At 49.0% G+C, this 25,533-nt stretch overlaps 1 protein-coding gene across 4 annotated transcripts in view; it reads left to right on the top strand.

Annotated features, from left to right (window-relative positions):
- Nucleotides 1-25,533, top strand: part of CDS1 (CDP-diacylglycerol synthase 1) — an 865,373-nt gene that overhangs the window by 35,571 nt on the left and 804,269 nt on the right. For all 4 annotated transcript variants that reach the window (XM_069630399.1, XM_069630400.1, XM_069630402.1 and 1 more), the window contains one exon: nucleotides 16,338-16,446. In XM_069630399.1, coding sequence (XP_069486500.1) covers nucleotides 16,354-16,446 — 93 coding nt within the window. In that variant the 5' untranslated portion in view covers nucleotides 16,338-16,353. The remainder of the gene's footprint in view (nucleotides 1-16,337; nucleotides 16,447-25,533) is intronic.

Raw genomic sequence — 25,533 nt, forward strand, 5'->3', positions numbered from 1 at the left:
ATGGGTGCTGTCCACAGTATCCGCAGGGTACGGCATAGAACTGTTAGAGCGTTCCCAAAACCATACTCCACGACAAAAAATACATTCTTTGGACCACCAGAAGATCCTCCTCGAGGAGATCGTCAATCTGCTAGCAAAGGACGTGATAGAACTGGTCCCGGGACGCCAGGTAAACAAGGGTATTTATTCAACTTACTTCCTTGTGCCAAAACAAAAATTTGACAATGCGCCCAGTATTGGACTTCCGGCCTGCAAACAAGTATGTCAAGCCCCCAAAAGTTTCGCATGACTACTCTCCAGGAGGTAATTCCCCTCCCCCCAAAAAAAAAAAAGGGGGAATTACATGGCAACATTGGACATGAAAGATGCCTATTTTCATATTTCCATGTTCCCAGCGCACAAACTACTTGCGCTTCAAGGTGGACAGTCGGCACTACCAGTTCAAGGTACTGCCCTTCGGGATAGCTTCGGCTCCAAGGGTATTCACCAAGGTACTGGCGGTGGCGGCAGCACACCTACGCAGGGAGGCAATCCCAGTGTACCCTTACTTGGACGACTGGCTCATCACGGGGGAGACCTCAGTAATTTGCAGAACAAACATTCAAAGGTGTCATGATGCCTACCTCCAAGGAGCCAGGTCTGACCCAGCAACCCCAGGGGCAGGCATCATTCCCCCCAGGGAAGGACCAGCGGGCCCAAGCTGGGGCCCTTTGGACACAGTCCTGGCGCCTTAGGCGCCAGGCTCATGTTGGACCCCTGTCCTGGCGCCTTAGGCGCCAGGCTCATAAAGCTAGACATGTGTTCAAGTGTTTTAATGTGCACTTACCTGATGCAGACCATGCTGCTACATCCGGGCCCTCTTGAGGCCTGAATGGAACTACTTTACCTGTGGGACTACTTTCCACCTGGGTGTGGTCGGGGAAGGATACATACCTGATCGGTGGAAGGATACACACTTGGAACTTCTTCCAAAGCTATTTAAACCACGCCTGATCAGCAACTCACGCTTCGTGTTGTTCTGCTCCTCGCAGCTGGACGCTCACCGTGTCGGCTCCTGCATCTGGACTTCAGCCACGCCTGTCAGCATCCTGGGTCACCTGCAAAGGGAGATAAGAGAGAATTGGGGAGAAAGAAGACCTTACCTGCTAAAGCTGCATCACTGAGACATCACACCGACGATCCTGAAAGGTAAGACATCATTTTTCGAAGCATTTCGCTTCGATCGCTGCAGTGCTGCATTTCACTCACCTTTCCTGGGCACCTCCATCTTCAGCAGCGATCATCCGGATCCGCAGCCACTTCCCAGAGCCTAGAGAGAAAAAGACCAGAACACAAGGAAAGAGAAGGAAGGGAATAGGAAAAGCTCAGTTTCCTTCTAAGACTTACCTGTTGGGTCATTCCCATTTCATTTCGGGTCCTGCCGCTTCCTGGCATTCCGGACCCCGGCCCCTATGGGGGGAAAAAAGACAGACATTGAATGAGCGAATGCAAAGACATTACCCGAACGCTCATCCAGAACTTACCTGTCATTTACTGGAACTGCACGTTTCACTTCGGGTCGGCGCCATATCTCCGGCATTCCGAACCCCGGCCCCTAAGGGGAAAAAGACAGTTAGCGCTTGCTGCAATAAGACCATGAAAATTATTATTAAGCTTGAACTTTTGAACTTGCAACAGAACTCTTACAGCGCCTCACCTGAATAGTCAAGCTTATTTTGAACTCCCATCAAACCTCAATTCAGTGAAGTAACTGGGTTTCAACGCGCCCCTGCATCAGAAGCAGGATGGAGAACTCATCCTTCCAGACCCTAAGGTGAGACTTCACGGGGAATCGTGGAAGGTTGGAAGGGAGTGGGAGGCTTGAGCATTATTCCGTCAGTAGGTAATACTCCCTTTTCACGCACAGGGGAATATTCCTGCGAGCCAGAAAAGCCAGAGTAGAGGGGCCCTTCCTGTCCATCTTCAGAGTCCTGCGCTTCACCATTGAAGAAGCATCAGCACTCGAAGCCAGACCTGCGCCTCCGTGGGAATCGGGTGAGCGTGACAAAAGGACAATTGACCTCCTCTTCGAATTGGGCTTCTAAATAAACGAGAAAGTCAAGTCTGGTGCCAAGCACCTCCAAACAGTTCCTAGGAGCTATCCTAGACACTCAAGAGGGGTTGACCTTTCCTTCCGAGGAAAGAATTCGGAATATACTGCTGCAAATTCCGCAATATCAGTCCGGTCGCCAGATAACGGTATGCAAAGCAATGCGTTTGCTGGGCATGATAGCGTCATGTATTTATCTGGTCCCCCACGCGCGCCTGAGCATGCGTCCCATGCAGGAATGGTTGGTGATACAGTGGTCTTGGGCAAGTGGTCAGTGGGACGATCTAGTGGTTGTTTCGCCAACACTTGTACAAAGCCTTCACTGGTGGACAAGAGAATCTGTCCAAGGGGAAACCCTTTTACGATCCCGAGATACAGGCGGTAGTCACAACCGATGCATGCCTGGGGAGCTCACATCTCCACCACACAGCTTAGGGTCTCTGGTCTCACCTAGTGGCCAAGAATCACATCAACCTGCTAGAGCTTCTGGCAGTATTCAGAGCGCTTCAAGCGTTCGAGCCCTACCTGCTAAATCTGTCAGTGCAGATCCGGACGGACAGCACTACAGCCATGTTTTACCTGAACAAGCAAGGAGGGACTTGTTCGCCAAATCTGTCCAAGCTTGCCCAGAAAATTTGGATATGGGCACTCGGACGGAACATGCTCTGAGCAGAGATCCCCTCCCAGAGGAACACGAATGGTGTCTACACAGAGAAGTCGTAGAAGATCTCTTCTCTGTGGGGTTTCCCCATTATAGAACTATTCGCCACAAGCGAAAACCGACAATGCCCAGGATTTGCATCCAGGTTCCCCCAACCAGACTCCCAGGGGAACGCTCTGTGGATTAACTGGTCAGGATGTTTGCGTACGCTTTTCCACCCAGCTCCTCATCAGGAAGGTGGTCAACAAGATGAACAGAGAATCGATGGCGCTCATCCTGGTTGATCCCATGTGGGCGAGACAACCGTGGTTCCCACACTTACGCAGATTAGCAGTGTGCGAACCCATCAAACTTCCGGCCTGGTACAATCGACTGTCCCAGCACCAAGGTCAAACAGTGCATCCTCAACCCAACTCAATGAACCTGGCAGCATGGCTCCTGAGGTCCTGGAGTTCGGACATCTCAAGTTACCACAGAGGTGTATGGACATCCTTAAAGAATCTAGGAAGCCAAACACGAAGCACTGCTACTTTGGCAAATGGAAGAGATTTGTTATCTGGTGCCAGAATAAACAAATCAACCCAGTTGATTGCACTCCTTCCACTATTGTTACATACATGCTCCACCTGCTGGATGCAGGACTGGTTTTTAACTCACTGAAGGTACACCTGGCAGCTCTGTCGGCATGCACCACTTCCCATAACAAGGTGTCGTGGTGGAAAGTACCAGTAGTTAAAGCCTTCATGGAAGGAGTAAAGAGACTTCACCCTCCTATTTCAAACCCACCACCAGGATGGGACCTTAACGTGGTGCTATCTAAACTCATGGGCCCCCCATTGGAGCCCATGCATAAAAGCAGTCTCAAACACCTGACTTATAAGACGGCCTTCTTAGTAGCAATTACATCTATAAGAAGGGTCAGTGAAATTCAGGCTCTGTCAGTGCAAGATCCCTTCTTTACTGTCCATAAAGATAAACTGGTTTTACGCACACACCCTAGGTTCTCACCTAAGTTTATTTCCAAATTCCACGTGAACCAGTCCATCGAGCTTCCGGCTTTCTTCCAAGATCCACAAAGCTCGGCTGAGGTGAAACTACACACCCTAGATGTGCGTAGGGCGGTCCTCTACTATGTAAATAAGACCAGACCGCTAAGGAAAACAGACCAGCTGTTTGTCTCCGTAGCTACAGGCAGAGAGGGGGATCGCGTCTCTAAAGGTGCCATCTCTAAGTGGATTATTAACTGTATCCAGCTGTGTTACTCCCTTTCTGAAAAAACTCTGCCTTTCACGCCAAGAGCCCACTCTACAAGAGGCATTGGGGCCACTCTGGCTTTTATTTCAAATGTACCCCTTGACACCATTTGCAAAGCAGTTACTTGGAGCTCTATTCACACTTTTACTCAGCACTACTGCATTGACACCCATTCCAAGACAGATGCACAAGTGGGACAAGCGATTCTAAGACCTTTATTTGCTCATGACCCTTCTCACATCCCACCCCCTTTTTCAAACACTGCTCGCTAATCCATGCACAGCATGTGATCTAAGCAGATTCCACAAGCCTCAGAAGGGATACATTACTCACCGTAACCGTATTTCTGATGCTTGGATTCACATGCGACCCACCCTTTTTCCCCTCTGAGAGAAGGCGCATGGATGCTATAGTCTTACCTTTCTATCTGCTTGGATTATCTGTACTCCCGCTACTCCTCATGTCAGGAAAAAATACAATCTGAGGGTCCTAGACGCGTGAGGGATCATGGGTACAGTGGGCGTCGCACTAGGGATAGTATTACTGGCACGCCCTGTGTCGACGCCCATTTTTGAGTTTCGAAAAACAAACTGTGATACTCCGCAGCTTCCGCTAGATGTCGGCCTATGCACAGCATGTGAATCTAAGCAGATACAAGCATCAGAAATACGTAATGTATCATATATCCATGAGTGCCGAAGCCCATGTTCTCCAACTAAACCAGAACTGCGCATACCACCTTCGTCTCATTAAGTCAATCCGACCCTACCCGAGTGAAGAAAATTGCTCACCAATAGCCAGAGGCACCATCCTATCAAGGCTGGATTATGGCAGTGCCCTCCAGCTGGGAGCAAATAAGGGTCATAATGCCAAACTATCCAAAGTAATGCGGTAAGGATTGTAAAAAAGAAGTCCAAAAAGGAACACCTAAGCGAGGATAGAAGGAATCTACACTGGTTAGCCGTTGAGGAAAGAATTGCATTTAAGGCTATGACACTGACACACAGATGCATCCACGGGACTGCCCTGTCCTACTTGAAAAGCAAATTTGTCACAAACGTTCCAAAATGGGCACTCTGATTGGACTCAAAAGGTCAAATCGAAATTGCCAGATTCAAAAAGGCTAACGGACTCCGGGGTGGGGGAGCCAGGGGAGGTGAAAGCCTTCCATATTAAAGCAGCCATGATGTGGAACAACTAATAATGGTAAAGGAGAATGAAAAACCATGAAGTACAACTCCCTGCTACTTTCTAAACAGGAAGGTTTTAAGGTCCTTCCGAAACTGAGTAAGTGTCTGACACCCCCTAAGCGCCAAAGGTATGCTGTTCCAGAGTCTGGTGCCGAAAACAGCGAATCGTTTATCTCCTCTGGCAACACATACCGAGCGGGGGTCAATCGGCAACAACTGGTCCCCTGAATGAAGCGTCCTTGAGGGATTGTGACAACATTTTGGTGTTTAGGTACTCTGGGGCAAACTAGTTTACACATTTAAAAATCAAACATGCCACTTTAAATGTAAACTGTTCTTCCACTGCTAGCCAGTGCAGTCTTCTGCCAAGCGGAGGCCAACTAGTCTGACCACTGCATTTTTGGCTTTCGTGAGCCTATATCAATCTGTTTGCCGAGAATGCTCATCAGGAGACTTACAGTAGTCCAAGTGGGTGTTTGTCAAGTCCCCCACAACTGCCACATGATCCTCCTCAGTAATGAGGGTTAACACCTGAAGAGCATGTGAAAAAAAATGATCTTTGGCACCAACCTGTGCCTCTCTCCCTAGGTTCTCCTGCCACAGGTAGCCTAGATTCTTAATTTTAGTGACGAATTTAAGCTCTCCACTGCGGATAATTGGGAGAAAGGATTCCCTTGCAGCCAGAACAAGCTGCCTAGGGCCAAACAACATGAGCTCAGTTTTAGCTGCGTTTAGCTGAAGCTGATTTTTAGGCATCCACTTATTTGTATCTTCCAGGCATTGATTAACCTTAATAAAGGTGTCCTCGATATTGTCAATTTTAATGTAGATTTGTGTGTGTCATTGGCATACGAATGATGGCTCAGACCATGACTCTTCACAATGTTCAGCACAGGTTGCATATATAAACAGCAGTGGAGACCATGAGGATCGTTGTGGGACACCAATGGGGTCAGAAGTGTAGCCCCCAAATTTCAACTGCAGTCGGTCAGAAATGAACCAACCCATTTAATTGCCTGTTCAGAGACATTTCCAGGCACTCTCAGGCAATCGAGTAAGACCTTGTGATTGGCTGTTGAAGGCCACATACTGGTCCAGCGTCACTAGAGAGCAAGCCCCGTTTAGCAGTGACCTCCAACAGCTTGTCGTTCACCGATAGCAAAGCCGTTTTGGTCCGATGCGTAGGATGAAATCCTGATTAAAAACTGTCCAGCAGTGCCTACTTTTCAACAAAAGTTTGACATTGGGAGGTATGGCCGGTAGTTCTTCAGGTTGGCTGGGTCCAAATTAGTTTTCTTTAATAGCAGTGTGATAGCCCAGGGTATTGTTCCTAGTGAGCTAAAAAAATGCTAACGATTTGCTAACAACAGTATAGGGAGGGGGAGCGGGGGGGGGGGGGGGCTACCGCTGGCTCTGTGGTCTAATGGCTGCCCCTCCAGGATTGCCTCTGCATAGGATTCTCGCTCCTCCCTGCATAGCAGTTTTTCTCTGATTCAAGTTCCTCTTGGTTTTATATTCATCATCACAACCACAAGGGGTGTCCTTCTTTGGCTTCTGGTAAAGCTGGTTCTCGCCTGAACACCAGTCAAAGAAGAATTGTCACTGTTTGGTGGTTTCAAAACAGAAGTAAGTCTTTGCAGTTCCCATATAGGCAGATAATGTAAGTTGGACTGGGAGTTCCTTATCAGACAGGTAGTCCTTGTCCCTGAGAGGGGCACTCCCAGTGGGAATCCCACTTACCCAGACCCTTGGGGAGGGTCTTGCTGAATGAGCTCACCTCCCTTGCCCCAAAGAGGGTGGCTCCCCACGGGGGAGAAGAGACGAATTGTTCAGATTCCTCACACCGTCCATGCCTGTAGCCAGGGCGACTAAACTATTTCAGATGATGACCTGTCTGGTTTTGACAGAAGGGGGTTTCCTGATTAATCTGAAGAATGTCCATCTGGAACCATGTCGGTCTCCAATATTTATTGGGTGTCCTATTTGCTACAAGAGCCTGGAAGGAATTTCTTCCAGAGGTCAGAGCAAGGAAGCTGCAGAGATGCCAGTGGGCGATCATCAGGAAAGAGTCAGCCTCTCGTAAGGATCTTCTGTGGGTGCAAAGGCATGACTGCTAGTTTTTTTTCTGGTGTTCTGGGTGAGATGGCACCTACAACCTCTGGTCTCACATATTCTAAGAGGCTGGCATCCAAATCCTACGAAGGTCCGAATAAAACTTGGTGGGGTTGAAGGATGAGTTGAGATTTTGGTTGGTGGATTCCAATCTGGAGAAAGGAATGGGCCTGGGTCCATTAGATAGGAGCATAGTTACCTGGGGGTGCAACTTTTGACATCTGACCAGGAACGGTGGACTCCAAAAGAGGTCCCACTCCTCTAACTGAAGGGACCTAGCAGCGACTGGCATAGCCCTTCAGGTTTTTCAGAAATGGTGCTCAACAGGGCTTTCTGATTGGGACAGACAATTCTGCGGCACTAGCGTACTTCAATCACCACAGAGGGACAAAGTCCAGATCCCTAAAATAATTTGTAGTGATGATTAGTCACTGGGCAGAAGGTCACCTAGTAGTCCTGGAGACTATCTATGTCCGTGTATTGGCAGGGTGTTTCCACGTTCCCAGGAAATGTCTACTCCCAGACATCTTTGAGAATATGCTGAAGGTTTCAGATGTCAGTTCTGCATCTTAGTCTCCCCAGACAGCTCAGCTGGGGGCATCTTGCTTCAGATTTCCATTTTTTTGGGGGTGGGGAATGCATTAAGCTTAAAATGGCCCACGGGACTCTTGTATGCTTTTCTTCTTATTCCCAGAGGGAAGATCGGGTCCAGTCACATGGACATAATTCTGGTGGTACAGTATTGGGCAAAGCGAGGGTGGTAGTGGCCTCATGAATGGGGAAGATTTCCTCCTTGTTTCCCCCCGTTGAGGATGCAGGAAGCTGTGCTGCAGGGAAATGCAATTCACTGGAGGTCTGGAAAGGAGTGGGTTGAGGAACTTGGGAATTTCTGATTAAGTAGCCTGGTCATTATAGGATGCAGGCCTCTTGCTATGGTCGAGTGTTATGAGAGGCATTGGAGGTCATTTTAGGGCTTGGTGTGAGCAGCTTGGGTTATCCGCATTGGAGTGTGTTTTTTTTCCTTTTTAGTGGTGAAATTTGTTTGGTTTTGACAAGGGGTTGTTGGTGACCTTCCTCAGGGCTCAGTGGGCGGCTATTTGGGCCCTGAGTGAAGACTGGGTCTCTGAAGAATAGAGGGAATTTCTGGTGGGTAAGCTGCTCAGGAGTTTTTCAGTATCTCGTCCTTCGACATGTGCAGCTGCGCCGAGTTGGGATCTTCCCTTGGTGTTTTCCTCTACTTAGGAGGGCATTTTTTTTAACCCTGGGGGAATTTGATATTATGTTACTAACCCTGAAGGATACCTATTAGTGTAGCTGTTACGTCTGTGTACAGATCGGGAGAGAGATGGTGGGTGGTTGGGGGTGGGTGGGTAGGCTGGGTGGGGGCTATTTTCTGTTGCCAGCATTTCTTCCCAAAGCAGGGTCCAGGTTTCACAGGTCTAGGATGTTTTTGTTTGGATTTTCGGAGGACGGTCTGTGGATGGGTCTGTGGATGGGTCTGTGGATGGGTCTGTGGATGGGTCTGTGGATGGGTCTGTGGATGGGTCTGTGGATGGGTCTGTGGATGGGTCTGTGGATGGGTCTGTGGATGGGTCGGTCGGTCGGTCGGTCGGTGGTTCTTTGGGTTTTGACATCAGAAAGGACAGTCTCTTGGTTACTTTTGGACAATCGAGGACGGGTTATTAGGCCTTGGTTTTGACTATCGGTGGGTGTATCAGATTGGTCATTACCACGGTCTATGCAGAAATTATGTCCCCTTCGGGGAAAATCCAGCGTCCCTCAACCAGGGGTGTGGCAGCATCCTGGGCTAATGATTGTGGGGGTCTTCCTGCAGTAGATATGCAGGGCAGCTATGTGGGCTAACCCAAACACTTTCATCCAGTACTATAGGCTTAACGTACAGTATGATGCTAGTAGTTTGTTTGGTGCAGGGGTCTTAATCTCGGGGGGGGGGGGAGGGGGTTATCTGATGTCCGATTGCCTGAGTTCAGGGTTAATAAAGTATGTGTTTCAGCAGCATTTTAGGTGGTTTGTGATTTTGTTGTCATGATCTTCTCCTAGATTGCATTGGTGTACCTCATTGGTAAGTACTGGGACGAAGAGGGACGTGGAGGTAAACCAGTAATCTTCATTATTCCTATTACTGCTCTTCCTCGTCAAAGTCCCATTCAACAGCCCCCCCCACCATCTGTGGCAGAGGGCCCATGATCCTGGTGGGTAAATGAAAACTGACGATTATGGGAAAGGGGTATCTCCAGGAGGAGTGAGAATAAGAAGTTGGAAGAAGGGTTCTGTGGGGGAAGGCTCGAGTCTCACAAGTAAGTACTGTGACAAGGAAGAGTAGGAGTATGAGTATGAGTAATTAAGATTACAGTTAAATAATCAAAACATTACTTTGCATGGTGCTACTGTGACCTTTCATGCAGGATCGTAAAAAAATAAATAAAGCCATACTATTTAGTCAACATATTTCTATGACTATATAGTGTAATGCTAGTTTGTTGTGTCATGTTATTTTCAAGGCATTGCTATAATCAAAGGATGTCTAAGCTCGTAACCCAAACCCTTATTCGATATTTAGATTGACTAGGCCTGGCAAGATATGTGGTCAAGTGCTTAAATTACCCACATCCCGGTTTCACAATGTATGATATCCTGGGCAAATCATCACTGTCTTCCTTGGAGTCACTCTGATTCAGTTCATAGCTTATGTTATTATATTACTTTATAACAAAATAAAATGCTTCACTCATGGTTCACCTGACTATCGAGATGCTCCATACATTATAATAGTGACCAGTCATGTATTTTACTGCACAAAGTTCTTTCATCTTACTCATGGAAACTTCTTGTAATGTCACTTCTCATGGTGTCTCAAGAACCTAATGTTAAGTCTGAGAGTGCCATGTGTGCTGACAACAGAGAGACAGACGGAGACCAGTTGACTCAGTTGGGGCGCTGTGCTCACGAATGCCTCGTGACACAGGACTGCTACTTATTACATACACGCCATGACATATCACACCATGGTTTTATTGAAGGGGCACACACACCACACTCCTCCTTTTTCATAATTGAATAAAACGAACATGTAATGTCCACACAACCATAACGGTGGCAAACCATGTCCACCTGTATCTATTCTTGATCAACATTAGCTAATACATTGCTCAGGTCAAGAGAGACCTACTTCAAAGACTGGCATGTAGCTCCGCTGCCGGCGGTGCTCCGGCACGGGATAGCGCCACTCCTCGATCGGACCGCCTTCGTCCATAACGGCACCTCCACCCCCCCCCCAAGATCCGTTGGGCTGTCGTCATCGCTGGACAGGGGTCCTCCTTGATCTGACTCCTCACTGCCCAGTCCTGACCATCGTGGAGGACTCGCTGACATCCTCCAGTAGATGCAGGCGAACTTGCCAACTTCCAGGAGAAACTGGAGTTCCTTGTGACTGTTGCCTGGCCATTTGTAATGGTGATCATAGAGCCTTTTGTAGCCACTACTCTGAACGGAGGTTGCTTATGTGAAGTGACGTCTTCCCCTTCGGGTGTCTAGACCAAACCAGGACTCTGCCCCCTACTTCCAGACCTTGTTCTTGCAGCCTCCTCCTGTCGTTCTCCCTCTCATTTACTCTTCTCCTCTTCTCAAACACTACTTCGTCATCAATATCCCGTGAGCTGTGAGGTGAGTGATCTGGCAACAGTCCGCTCGGGTATTGCTGTAAGAGCGCTTCCGCTGGTGGTACTCAGGTTGAGCAGTGGGGTAGTGCGTTACTCAGACAAACTGATAAAGCCCTCTTCGCTCACTCTCCTTGTCCATGTGCAATTCGACCTTTTTGAGCATGCGCATCAGCTTTTCTGCTTCCCCATTTGCCCTCGGCCAGACTGGTGTCACCTTCCAGTGTCTCAACCCATGGGCCTGCAGGTAATCCAAGAACCCACCACTTTGGAAGGGCGAGGCCATTGTCCATACAGAGTTAAGTAGGCAGGCTGTGGGTGGCAAATATATTTTCTGGCAACACGTCTTCCAGTGAGGTGGACTCCACAAATTCCACTTCGGGGTACCGTGACCACTGATCGACTAGGAATTGTGCGTCATGGTATGTAGATCCAAGTCCATGTGCATGACCTCCCACGACAGGCAGCTCCGGTCCAAGGGCTCATGCAGGGTTCCTCATTGTAGGGCATTGCCACTTGGCACCACACACACCTATGGACAAACTCCTCCACCTTCTCCTCAAGACCTTGAAACCAGACTTTCAGCCGAAGGCGTGCCTTCATTTTGGCTACCCCTTAGTGACCTTTGTGGGCTAGTTCCAGCACACGCATCACTTAACTTGCCAGGATGACCATTTTTGATCCCCTGAGGACCAGCCCATCTTCCATGAACTGGAGTTCAGTCCGTATGCACCATATCTGCTTGAGTGCCTGCCTGGCCTGGTACAACATCCTTTCATAACAAGATGTTTTTTCATGTTTTATTTTTTTTATTACAGCAAATTTTTTTTTAATGAAAAACCCATTCCGTTTTTTAGGGGGTTTAGACAATTATATATGCGGTGTGGGTGTTTGTGAATACATAAACAATTAAATGTAATGGGGGGTGGGTTTCGGAGGGGGGGGGGGAACCCCCCCAAAAATAATTAAATAAAATTCGATTGGATTTTCCATTGGAAAAAACATCCTGCAATGAAATGACATGGAACCGCCTGGCCTCACACGTGTGCTGGTCCAGTTTTTCATATTTTGTTACCTGTGGGTTTTGTGATTTTTATAGTTTAGTTTTTTTTGTTTTAAATACATTTTGTAACATTTTATATCAAATTAATTTGGTAATGAAGCTTAATGTTTATTTGGTTAAGTATGCTACTAGTTCTATTTTTTTCTCCTCAGGATTTAGCAGTTGGGAAGGTTTTGGTCCCCAGCAATTATTGTTGAAAATGTCTTTGCCTTTCCTCTTCCTCATACATGTGTAGCTCCAAAGCACAGCCAGGGCCTCGCGTTCTGTTTGTGAGGACCTTTTTGTTCTGTCGAAAAAAGGGCTCTGCTCATGAACACCACTAGGCGATCGGGCTGGCGTCCACTATGATTTCAGCACTCTTTCCTGGATCAAGGGCCATGGTGTCAGCGGTAAGCGCGCTCGTAATGTCCTCAAATGCGCTCTGTTCAAGGGCAGTCCATCTCCATGCACAGTCCTTCTTGGTGAGGTTCGGATAGGGTGGCTGAGTTCTGGAGGAATCTGCCGGAGTACGTGACCATCCCAGGAAGCTGCACACCTCAAACAATGGGAGCTCCTGCTTCTTTGATGTCCTTCACGTTCACAGGGTCAGGATAAATACTGCTTTCTTGGAACACAAAACTGAAAAATAAATGTTTCTTTTGTAAGAAGGCACCCTTGTCCTTATGTAGCATTAACTCTAGCTGGTGGATCCGCTTGCAGACATTCCCAAGTCTATCCAGGTATTCTTGCTCAGGTTTGGTGAATACCATGCTTTTGTTGCTTATGTTAATGGCACCTTTGAGTGCAGCCAGGGGGCCACGGATGGTAGTTTGGAAGACCTCCCTGGCCAATGATATCCTGAAGTTCAGGCGCTTGTATCTGTATAGCCCTCTGTGCATCGTGTTGTAGCGGGATGCGGGGTCCATCAAAAATTGGTGTTGGCCAGGTCTGAGGTCCAGTTTTGGAAAGTATTTGCCTCCCTGCAGATACGCCAAGATTATCATCTGTCGGCGGAATGTGCCTTTCCCTGCTGATGCCCTAGTTTGGGAGACGCATGTCTACACAGATGCCTATTGATTCTGGCCGCTTGGGCTTTCTGGCGATTACTAGCGGAGAGACCCACAGGGTTGGCCCTTTTACCTGCATTATATCCATCTTCACCAGGTTGTCCAGCTCTCTTGGCTTTCTCGCGCAGTTGGAATGGCACTCGCCTGTGCTTCTGCGCTATCGGCTGGATGGTGAAATCAATGTGAAAGCCGATCTGGTCTCCAGTTAGCTTCCCAATGCCTGTGACTACACCCAAGAAGCAGGCCAGCAGGCACTCTATGTATTCCAGATAGACACCAAAGGCAAAGTTGACGATGTGTAGCGCCTCTGCAGCGGCGCAAGCAAGCAGTGTTATGTCGCTCACTTTGGTGATGAAGAATCTGCCTTTTATGTTCATGTCTTGTTGAACACTCGCTATGAAAACACCTTCTAGAGGCAGTGGTTGTTTCCCTCCAAATGTGTGCATACGCACTTGTGTGTCATTCAAGGGTGGGGCCTTTGTCAGCTGCCGGTAATGATCATCTGCCATGACACTCACAATGCCCCTGTGTCAATAAGTACGGGGACTGGAGAGTCGCAGATGCGGACCATGCACTTAGGTTGGCACTTCTTGGACACATACAGTTCTGTCATGCTGGAAATGAAGAACACCTCCTTTCTTCTGGTTGGTCCACCACAAGGGGAGGCTGTTCCACCTGGGCCAATGTTCGTGCCGACTGTTGGAATGATTGTCTTGGAGAGGCTTGCCCTCTCGATTGGGGTAGATTGTGCCGGCAGACACGTGTGAAGTGGTTGGATATGCCACATCTGCCACAGACGTGGCCCTTTGCTGCTCAGTCTTTGGAATGGGTAAGGTCCTAGCCACATTGGGACCACAGGGTCTGATCATTTCCCTGACCTTCCTTCCTTGTTCCACGACGGTCGTCATACAGTACTGTTGCCTTCAGAGGACACATGCATCCTCCAGCTTAACCGACTTTATGGCGGCACATATCTTGGTCGCCCTGACATCTGCTAGTTTGTGTGAGTGTCCCAGTTCCAGGATGCGTGCCAGGGTAATACCGTGCTCATGCAGTATCTGTCTCCTGATCTTTATTGACAACAACCTTGAATCAGCAGCCGCTGCATCTCGTGTTCCTCATCACGCCAGGAACACGTCACTGCCATGTGCTGCAGTCTCTACTGTCGAACGCATTGAGGGATTCTCCTGCACCTCAGTCCTCATAAGTAACATTTCGTAGTCCAGGTTCGCCAAAATATTCTAGGAGCGCAGTCTTCGTCGCACCAAATTTACCATCCATGCGTTGTAGGGTCTCAAATATATTATGCATGGCAATGCTAGCTGAGTGAAGCATGATAGACTTTTTAGTAGCGTCTTTTGTCTTCACACGTGACTGTACAAACCTCCAGACGCATCACCCAAGCGACCACCTGCAGCGTAAAGCCTGGGCTCCTCTGATGTCAAATTCTTGCAGTAAAGCAGGAGGGCGCTGCAGTCCGGTGCTAGCGGGGCACCCCGCCATCCTTTGCCGTGTTAGGACTTGGGTGCTGTATAGGTGGGTGCAAGCAGACTAAAGCCACTGGAGTGCAGGACCTTGGGCTGGTCCGTGGGCACGTATGCCTCCTGTCACAGGCGGGGCTACTAACGATGGGGCGCACAAGCACTCTCGGCCAGGGCAGACGGGGTACCTCTTTGTATGGCCCCTCCAACAGTTCCTGCGGTGTGGCACATCGATCTTATGAGGCCCTGTACATTAAAATGTCACTTTTCCTGAAAAATGTCTTATTCTTTAGCTTTTTTTTTCTTTTTAAATAATGTTTCGGAAAAACTACCTGCTAACCTAGTCCAGGCACTACCTGAGCATGCACTTGTGGCCAGGATGGAACTAACAGGCAGTTTGAGGCCTGCAGCCCCTCCCCAGAACCACGCGCTGTCCCTAAACTGGTATCTCTCCACCGGAAGGAGTCGTGCAGCAGGAGGTCGTGGGTGGGTGCCAAGCACCAACGCATCCACTTAATTCACCACCACCACCGTCGGTCTGGTCTTGATCAGCTGTTGTAGTTCGTCAGCGCAGCAGCCCCTGCCAGAGCACAGTACCGTACGCCGCGGGCCTGCCATTCTCCGAAGGCAAGCCACACGGATGGTAACCCTCGTGCCAACTGCCTAATCGCCAGTGTTAAGTCAGAGAGAGGCACATACTGGTATGGCCTCCCCGACAGTTCACTCAGTTGGGGCCCTGTGCTCACGAACGCCTCGTGATACCGGACTGCCCCCTTTTTTATTACATACACGCCATGGTTTTATTGAAGGGGCGCACACCACATCTAAGACTGACCACGCTTTTTGCAATGCCGTTTTCTGTGATGTTACGTCTGTTGGTGTCAATACGTACCCAGATTAGCAGGTTTGCATGTCTTTTAACCCACATGGCCTAGACAGAACTCTGTCACTGTCTGGCTGTATGCATAATGGTCCTACAATTTCTTTAAAAATGTTTGCTTCATGTGTTCTAATGCCATTAAATTGTACAATATGCTCCTAACCTTAAACTAGTTCCCACAAACATGCCATGCCCCACATAAAGTCCCTGCCCCTGAAATTAATCCCCACCCAGTTTTGGTCTAGTTGTGCCCCTGGGGGTAGTGGATACATGGTTTAACAATAGCTTAGCCTGGTCTCCTTGCTTACAGTGAAATTTTGAAGTAATTACGTTGCACTTTTTCTCCATAGCTCGGCTAAATTGAGAGAGCCGATACGGTACACAGGGTGGGCTCAAACAAAACGAAAATCTTAAATTGTGTAAGGAAAAAGACAATTGATATTTGGTGATGTAAATACGCAAGAAGAGCCAGAGTACGTTTAGGGGGAAGACCGGGGCTGTACCGCAGGGTTCGATTCAACGGACTGGCGGGGTATGCAGCGCAGGACAGAGTACCATTTATGGCACGCAAGGTCTCTGCGTGTTTGGGGTAGAAGCACCTGGTGACAAGGTCATTGCGCGTTTACCTGAACGCTATGGCGCGTGACCGCGAGAAGGGAGCTGCTGATGCACACTGCCTGATTCTTGGAAGCATTTTATAATCGTGCAATCCCATTGGGAAAAGCTCTGTGAATCGGGCCACAGTGTTTCTTCTTAGGCACGAGCATGCACAGGAACGACTACATCTTGCCAGTAGTGAGACTGAGTTTTGAATTATTTCTGAAGTGATCGTGATCTGGACCCCCGCCTTAATATAAACATTCTGTGCCTGCTTCCCTCCACAGCCGTGTAACACCCAACATGTCAGGCCTGAGGCACAGAGCTGGGGGCAGCAGAGGAGGTGCGGGAGATGGTGTGGCGGAGCCCGAAACCGAGGAAGGCGAGAGAGACAAGGTGAGTGTCAACCTGCACTCCTGTGCCATGTGCTGTGAATTCACGGGAGGGGAGCTCGATCTAGCCTGGGCCTACACTGACATACCCCATGGTGATGCGTTGTTTAGTACACTGTGTCAAACTGTTCTTTAATGTCGCAATGTATTTGTTTACTCAGTGCTATTTTGACAGGCTCTCTTTATTGTTGATGTTAAAGTATGAACATTCGTCAATGCTAAGTGATGCAGTCTTGGCAGCTGGTTCTGAGTCAGCGTTTGCCTTATATTTCGGATTGGGCGGGCTGAGAGTTAAGGCTCTGATGCAGCGCACCCACTCCCTGGTCCTACCGACATTTCAGCTATTTTGACTGTCAGAATAGCCAGTACTGGGGGAAGAGTCGTCCACTTCACAACACAACATGTATGACAAATGCAGTATTCGTATCAAGCCTGTTCAATTCTGTTTGGGGTGCAGTCTCCCACAGTGAAAGTTAACCCTTGATATTTTAACACTTCAGCGTCGGTCTAAGGGAGGAGGACCCTACTTCCACAAGCACTTTTTCAATCCTTCACTTTATAATTTATCTGAAAAGATCCAGCTCACCCTCCCCAATGATTCGTAAATGAAATGTTCATATAACACCCTGGAGAAGTTAACCGTGTATTGTCCAACTGGGGGCCTGACTGAGATGGTGTCACAAAGTGCAGTGGCTCCCCTGAGAAGTGTAGGCAAAGTATGCTTATAAGTACAGGTTTCACTAACATTACAACTCCCCTATAGAAAAGTGCCTGTAACGTTCCATTTACACTTCAGAAGGCGACCCTAACGCAATATTCTCACTCTGCTCCAATGCCAGAGTTGCTGCTGCCACTGATCTTAGACAGGGAGTCCTCCCTGCCGCAACCGGATCTAGTACTTTGACATAGTAAGTGATGGTTCTGCAGTGGAACCAATGTTTCTGGGCAAGCACTGCCAGTGCAAACCCATTTTTCTCATGACAGTACAAAACCTTTCTTATAACTTGGTTTGCCTAACGCAGGTGCTTCAGCTAGCTGCCTCTTCACCTAGGTAAAGGCTTCCTCTGTCTCCTGAGTCCACTGTAATTGTACAGGAATTAATCGTGTATATAGACTTGGAGAGGCTTTACTATTGCGGCATACCAGTATCCACTGCCCGCAATAGCAGACTATCACCAAAAATGTCCTAATCTGCGTGATCGTTTGTGGCCTTGTAATTTTAGACTTATTTCTTTCCATGTACCGTGTAGGTGGTATCTAATACTCTTCAATAATGTCATAGGTAGTGAGCTCTCTCTACACATAGTTGTAATTTATATTTAGATGTCTTGTGGCCCTCCCTGGCTAGAGCAGTAAGCAGAACTTTAGTATGTTCTTTACATGCCTCATAAGCGAGTAACTACGGCCTTCACGGTCCTGTGTTCCTGAACGAATCTATACGTTGACTTCTGTCTTCTTCACTGGGAAAATCTGGGTGTTACATGGGCTGCTAGTGGGCACTATTATACCTTGCTCTAGGAGTGACTTTATAACCAGTGTCCTTTCAGCCTCCGCTTCAAGTTTTAATGGGTATTGAGGAACCCATCTGTAAATATATTTTTTTTCCAACTTTCTTTATTGAGTTTTCAAATATGAAACCAACAGATTACCTCTCACCCACGGACTATGAACACCCCCCCCCACATCCCCGGCACAAATAGATTAGCACCCAACATAGTCGTACAGTTCCAGGTAGTCAGCACTATACAACGGGAGAAGGAACTGTTCACTCCGGTCCCTGCCCGCCCCCCCCCACCTCCAGGATAGGAGGCCAGCCAGCCACAGTCTTGCACTATTAAGCATGGACCAGGGAGGGGGTAGGGTATTGCGCCATTGAGGACACATCCTCCATGTACCGTCTCAGAGGATGCTAGTAATCAAGAGGGCGGCTGGAGGCTGGTAAAGTGGAGGCATACCCAGTCTCTCGTCGCTCCGATATGTTCATAATTTCCAGCCATTTAGTAACGGTGGGCGGGTTAGATCTCCCCCAATATTTAGCTACAAGATACCTAGCCAGCACAGAGGCCATACTTAAGAGTTTCTTCTCCGAGCGAGTGTCACCCTCTATCAGTGCCAGCAACCACAGTTCTGGAGAATACGTTCCTGGCGAGGGAAGCATCGCATTCATCGCCGCCTCTATGCCGGATCAAAAGAACCTAATGCAAGGGCAAGACCAAACGACATGGAAAAAGTCTGCATCTGTGTTCCCACATCTCTTACATGCAAAAGATCTCCCAGGGAAGAACCGGCCAAGGGTGGCGGGAGAGTAGTAGGCCTGATGGATACATTTGAACTGAATCAACCTACAACGGCCATTCAAGGATATGTCGGGTTTGCATGCCAATTGCCGGGTTTGCATGCCAATTGCCTTCCATTGATCCTCACTCAAAGGCTCTCCAAGGGTTGATTGCCATGTGCGCACATGCCTACGGTTACCACATGCAGTCCCAGCCCTAATCGAGTTGTAAATAGTTGACACAAGCTTACCAAGTGACTGTGGTTGTATGATCAGGCTCGGGGCTGGATGAAGGGAGGGAGCATGGGGGAATTCCGGCCACATACCCTTAAGTGTGCCCCGAAGCCTGTAGTAGTAAAGACGCTGAATTATGGATGCCTCTGCATTTAAGCACCTCCCAAGTCACCATCTGGTCATTGTGGACTGGGTCACAAAGAGTCTGCACCCCCAGTCTTAGAAAGAGTTCCTTAAAGGATTTGTCATGTGAGTGGGACCATAACTATATTGTAGTTTGGGAAAGAGGGGTGGTAAAGGGAAGTGGAATAGAGTAGCAGACAAATCCTATCCCAAGCTTTACATGTTACAGCCAGTGGTTGACTCTCACCCCTCGGAATGGGATCCCTGTTGCCCCATAGCAACCCAATGAGTGCATTAGGAGAGGTGATTGCCGACGCAAGGTGGTTATGTGGGATCTCAGGACCTGGAGAACTCCAGCCGGCGATGTATTGTACCTGTACCGCAAGATAATATAAAAAACGTATCTGGGCATTCCAGGCCACCCTGTTCGTATGGCCGGGTGAGTTTCATACGCCACCCTTACCAGCCCACACTAATCTCGTCATCATTTTCCTGACAGGAACCCAATAGCGCATCGGAGGCCAAAGTGGGACATTGTTGAAAATATATAATAATTTAGGAAGGATGACCATCTTGGACAATGCAATACGGGCCGCTTGAGACAAAGGAAGTAGTATCCAGGCCCCAACCTTCTGTTCTAGTTCCACTAGGGTTTGTATGTAAGTCTCCCTATTTAAGGCGTCTGGCATGGTGGAGACCCTCACCCCTAGGTAACCTATCCTGTGGGCACCAACGAAACCCCCCCCCCCCCCCCCCCCCCCCCACATCAGCTTGTTGCACGGAGGGAGTCAGGGGGAGTACCTCAGATTTGGTCAATTGATTCTGAGACCAGACAGCTCGCCAAACCTGACCACCTCTTGAATCAGGGGACTTAAATTTTGCTGAGTGTGTTTAACAAATAAGAGGATGTCTTTGGCGTATAAGGATATCACAGATACGTGCGTGCGTACGCACCACCACGCCCCTGCGCGCGTGTTGTTCCCGGATGTGTCATGCCAATGGCTCCATTGCGAGAGCGAATAGGACAGGTGAAAAGGGGCACCCCTGGCGGGTACCCCACGTAGGGTAGATGTATTCCGAAACTATACCGTTGGTGCATGTTGCTGCCTTGGGGGCGGGGTATAGTATTTTGAACCACACTATGAACGTCAATCCGAACCCGGATCGGTGGAGCACTTTGAAGAGGAAAGACCACTAGATGGAGTCGCATGCCTTCTCCGCGTCAAGCGCCGCTATGGCATTTGGGACCTCTGGATTGACATTGTGCATTAAGGTGAATAAGCGCCTCAAATTAAACTGAGTGGAATGGCTAGGGATAAAACCAGCTTGGTCTGGAAGGACCAAAGCTGGCATGTGGGGAAGGATGCAGTCAGTGAGTATTTTTGCAAGGATTTTGTTGTCGGTGTTGATAAGTGACAATGGGCGATACGAGGCCAATTGTCGGGGGTCATCCCGGGCTTAAGGAGCACTGTCACCAGGGCTGACCTTGTGGATTCCGGAAGAGAACCACTTGAGAAAGCACCGTCAAACATGCTGAGCAAATGGGGAAGCACTAGATCTGCGTATGCCTTGCAGAATTCCGCAGTGATTCTGTCTGGCCCAGTAGCCCGTTAGGAAGAGTTTATAGCCTTGCAGATTTCCTCTTCAGTGATGGGCGCATTGAGCAGAGCGCCCTGCTCCGGGTCCAACCAGCCCAGCGCCACCTCCTCCAAATACTGGGTCAACTCATCATGCCCCAAGTGTGGGCGCGATGTGTATAATTGACTGTAATATTCACAGAATTCTGTGTTCATTCCCTGTAGGCCTTTAATCAAGGTTCCATCACGACCTCGGGTACAATGGTAGATTGACGCTCCTTCCCAATGGCCCATGCCAGGGTTTTGCTTGGGCGATCCACTTCACCATATCTGTTTTGAAAGGATAGGATCCCCCATGTATCTCTCCTCACTGGCGGCCAGTCGGAGTAATTCCTCCCTAAGGGCCAGCAGTTCACGACAGAGCTCAGGGGTATCAGCTTCGCCCTGCAGATTCTCCTTTTTCCCCCTAATCTTGCCTTCGAGGACTCGTATGGATCTCCTAACGGCCTTAAGCACCCCGCCCTCCCTAGAGATGCAACAACCTTGCAGGTAAACTTTAAATGCTTCCCAAACTGTACTCTGACCTGGGACAGAGTCTGCATTAAATTGAGAAAACGTTTCGATATCTTGCCCTATCTCTGACTGGAAGGCCACGTCCTGCAGGGCGTGAGCCCTGAATCTCCACCTGAGATGACCTGGGAAATCCGTAAGGATGGGAATGCATGCCAGAACAGGAGTGATCAGAAAGGGTACGAGGAAGGATGGAAGCCACAACAGTGTTCCTAAGGAGCTGGGGAGTGACCATAACCTAGTCCATTCTAGAACAGCTACCATGTACCCCCGAGAAGAATGTATACTCTCTAGTGATCTCCATGCATCATACAGGTCCTGATACTGGGAGATGGCAGCCCAGGCTTTAGCCGCCAGGGGGAGGGAAGTTTGGCTAGTCACAGATCTGTCCAATTCCAGCGTGTGGGCCAAATTAAAATCACCAGACCAGACAATCTCGTAACCTGGGAATTTCTGGATGTGCGTCGCGCACCGGTGGAAGAACTCTGGGAAGTCAGTGTTCGGCGCATACACATCAATGAGCAGCATCTTAAGACCACGTAGCTCACCCGCCAGAATCGCAAATCTATCCTTGTCATCTCTGAGTTGCTCGTGTAACCTAAATTGCAAGGAGCTGTGAATGTAAATGGCCACCCCTCTAGAATGTGACGTATAGGACGATTCATACCTATGAATACCCCACCCAGCAAGCCTAGGAAGGGGGGGGGGGCCCACTTAGGAAGGTGGGTTTCTTGAATGCAAAGTACGTTAACCCCATGGTTCCTGCAAAAATTTGTAATTAAGCGGGTCTTCTTAGAATTGGTAAATCCCCCTTATATTCCAAGATGGGACCGAAAGTGCCTTTTGCCTGCCCCCCCATCATATGTGCGAACATATCAGCCGAGGGGACATTGTGATGGAGGGTATATGCATGCAACAAATGCTGACACATTTTGTCTGCGTGGGTGGTCAAAAGGCCCGCTGAGTGTTGTAACCCAGAACAGAGAACAACCCAGCCAGAACCTTGGCTCTCTCGTCCCCAAAACCCTCCCACGCCAGAAACCGTAACCTACCGGCAACCCTATCCCACCCCAATCCCACATAAACCCCATAATTAACAATCAAACCGCAGTGCCTGCAGGTGATGGTGGAGCGCTGTAGGCGGCCAGCACGCTCCAAAGGCCTCAGTCATTAGATGTCACTAGGACCTGACTTCGCAGATCGGCGATCACCATTGCGACTTGTCTAATCGGCATCGCTTGTAATGAGGAGTGCGTCCCAGATGACTCACAGGGTCTGGGAGGCCTGAGGCAAAACGCTCAGCGGCCTCAGGAGAGGTGAAGACCGCAGACCCATTATGTTGAACACGAAGCCTAGCTGGGTAGAGCATTGCATCTTTATTTTTATTGAAGTTTTAAGCAAAAGAAAAACAAGTCCACCAAGAGACACTTAACAGAGAAAAAATAATGAATCTGTCCAACAACTAAGCCCTCCCATTATCCCCCCCCGCCCCATTCCTCCCGCTAAACCCCAGGTTGACTAGGCCTCCGAGAATCCATGGTGCTAGAGACTAAGAGTAGAGACTAAACACATGCGCATCTTTACATTTAGGCTAAGCTAATGGTGAAGTCCCCGCAAACATCCAAGCACATTTCCACTGGTAAAAATAACAGCAAGCCCCAGCCCCCCCCCCCAGGCGACAAGGTACATAAGACAAAGATATCGGGGGCCAAGAGGAAAAAAGCCTATTGTCTCTAGTAGGCCTCCAAACCGACCACAAGACAGCAAGAACCGGATGTGATTTAATGGGCTGCGGAATGGAGCTCGGGGGAGCGCACAGGAGGTCCCTAACTTTTCTTGGATGGACCTGAACATCTTCCACATATGTCCGCAGCTCGTCCCTCAAGTGCTCCAGCATAACTCATAATTGAACTGCTTTATAATAACCTCTAAAGTCTGGGAAACCAAAGCCCCCATAGGACTTGGGAAGGGTCAAGGTAGACCAACTTACTCTAGGTCTCTTACCATTCCAGATGAAACGAAGGATACGAGAATAGAGTCTGGGACTAGGCAAGGAAGGGTCGTGAAAAGATAGAGGAGCCGCGGGAGAATGTTCATTTTGACCACCACCACCATTCGCCCAAACCATGAAACGGTCAAGGGGGCCCACCTTAAAAGATCGCCCTGGATTTTTGTCTGAAGAGGGGGGCGGGGGGAGTTTAGCTCAAACACTTTGCCTAAATCTATGGGAATGTTAGTGCCCAGATACCTGGTAAACTCTCGCTCCACACGCACACCATATACTTCCTCTCTTCCCTCGATCTCAAGATCCCCCCCCCCCCCTTCCCATTGGCATTATACATGACTTGGATAAGTTAACCTTTAACCCAGAGAATGACCCGAAACGACGAATCAGACCCAACAACCTCGGGAGAGTCTCGCGAAGACTTGCCAGGTACACCAGAATCTCATTTGCAAATAAGGATAACTTGAATTCATGGTTTCCGCAATGCACCTCCGTCAGTCCCCATCGGCCCTGATCGCAATGGCAAAAGGCTCCATCACCAACGCATACAACACAACACAGGAGAGGAGACACCCCTGACGTGTTCCCCGAGAGAGCGGGAACCCCACTGATATGCAGCCATTAACCAGCACCTTAGCTGAGGGACCATTGTACAAAGCAGAGATCCACATACAAAAGTTGTCCCCAAAGCCCATTTTCTGTAGTCCCCTCCCATGTGTAGCCATTCGACACGGTTGAAGGCCTTATCTGAGTCCAAAGACAAGAGATATGCCTCCACCTCTTGCTTCGACACCTCATGCATTAGCCCCAAGGTCTTCCTCACATTGTCTGACCCCTGGCGACCAGGGATGAATCCGACTTGGTCACCATGAACCAGGGAGGGAAGAAATTTAGACAGCCTATTCGCCAAGAGTTTAGCCAAAATCTTAACATCTACATTAAGAAGGTAAATGGGTCTATATGACTGAAGTCGTGAAGGATCCTTCCCATCTTTCGGTAACACTACTATAAGAGCCGACATCATGGAGGGAGGCAGGGAACCAGAATCCAAGGCAGAGTTAAAAACCATAGCCAGAAACTGGGCTACCGCGGAGCGGAACGTCTTATAAAAGCGGACAGTAAAGCCATCGTCACCTGGCGCTGTGCCACTCTTCAAAGAAGAGATAGTATCAACCACTTCCTGAGGAGAAACTGGGAGCTCTAACATGTCAACGTTCTCAGTGGCAAGGCGAGGGATGTGAAGAGATTCCAGAAACTGGTCCACATCAGCCCCGTCACCTGACTATTCCGACGGATAAAGACCCTCATAATAATGCCCAAACTCTGTTGCTATCAGCTTTCTCTCTGTTTGTCCCACAAGCAAGGCTGACAGTTTAGCCTTAAGACTCGGAAGCTCCTCCCATTTTCCGGGGCCCATCTGGGACTTAAGCTTTCCTCCCGGCTGAATGGCAGCTATTCCCTCCCTCAATTTAAGTTCCTCCCGACCCCTCTCCCTCGTCTTTCTCGCACCCATCTCCATGAGCACGCCCGCCCCTAACTGTGGCCTTAAATGCATCCCACACTCCCAGGACATCCACCTCCCCTTTGTCGTTAAGAAGGAAATACTCATTAATTGAACCCAAAAGAGACTGCTTAAGCTCCTTATCTAGTAGCAGGTTATCATTGCATATCCACCGAGCTCTGGACGGGACCAGCGGGGAACCCCCAACGTGACCCTAACTAAATCATGATCAGACCACGGGACAACTTCCACGCCAAAGTCTGAGATGCTATCCCGGAGCGTTGAATCCACTAAAACGTAATCTATCCTAGAGAACGCACCGTGTACCGCAGTGAAAAAGGTAAAGAGAGGGTCACGGTTCCCCTCGACGGAATGCATGTCCACCAGGCGCAGCACCTCATTGGTCCGTCGAAACGAGTCCGCTAACTTCCTCTGAACCCCCTGGGGGAGAGGGACTTTCTATCCCTATCCGGCCAGAAAACCATGTTATATTCACCACCAACTATCAATGCACCCTCCACAAAACCTCGAATAGTCTCCCCCATCCTTTCCCAAAAATGATCCTGCGCCTCGTTTGGGGCATAAACCCCCACCAGAGTAATCAACCTGCTTCTCACTGACCCCTTAACGATAATATAGCAACCCTCCGGGTCGGATCTGTGAGCCTCTGGGACAAAGAGCCTTGGGAGAAACCAATAAAGCCACCCCATGCTTTTTCGCCATGTATGGGGATTGGAACAAATGCTGAATAGCCTTGGATCGAAGCGGTGGTTCCTTCCCCCTAACCCAGTGGGTTTCCGAGCATT

This window comes from Ambystoma mexicanum, chromosome 6q (assembly GCF_040938575.1).
Source record: "Ambystoma mexicanum isolate Mex_15411 chromosome 6q, UKY_AmexF1_1, whole genome shotgun sequence".
Taxonomy (NCBI): Eukaryota; Metazoa; Chordata; class Amphibia; order Caudata; family Ambystomatidae; genus Ambystoma; species Ambystoma mexicanum.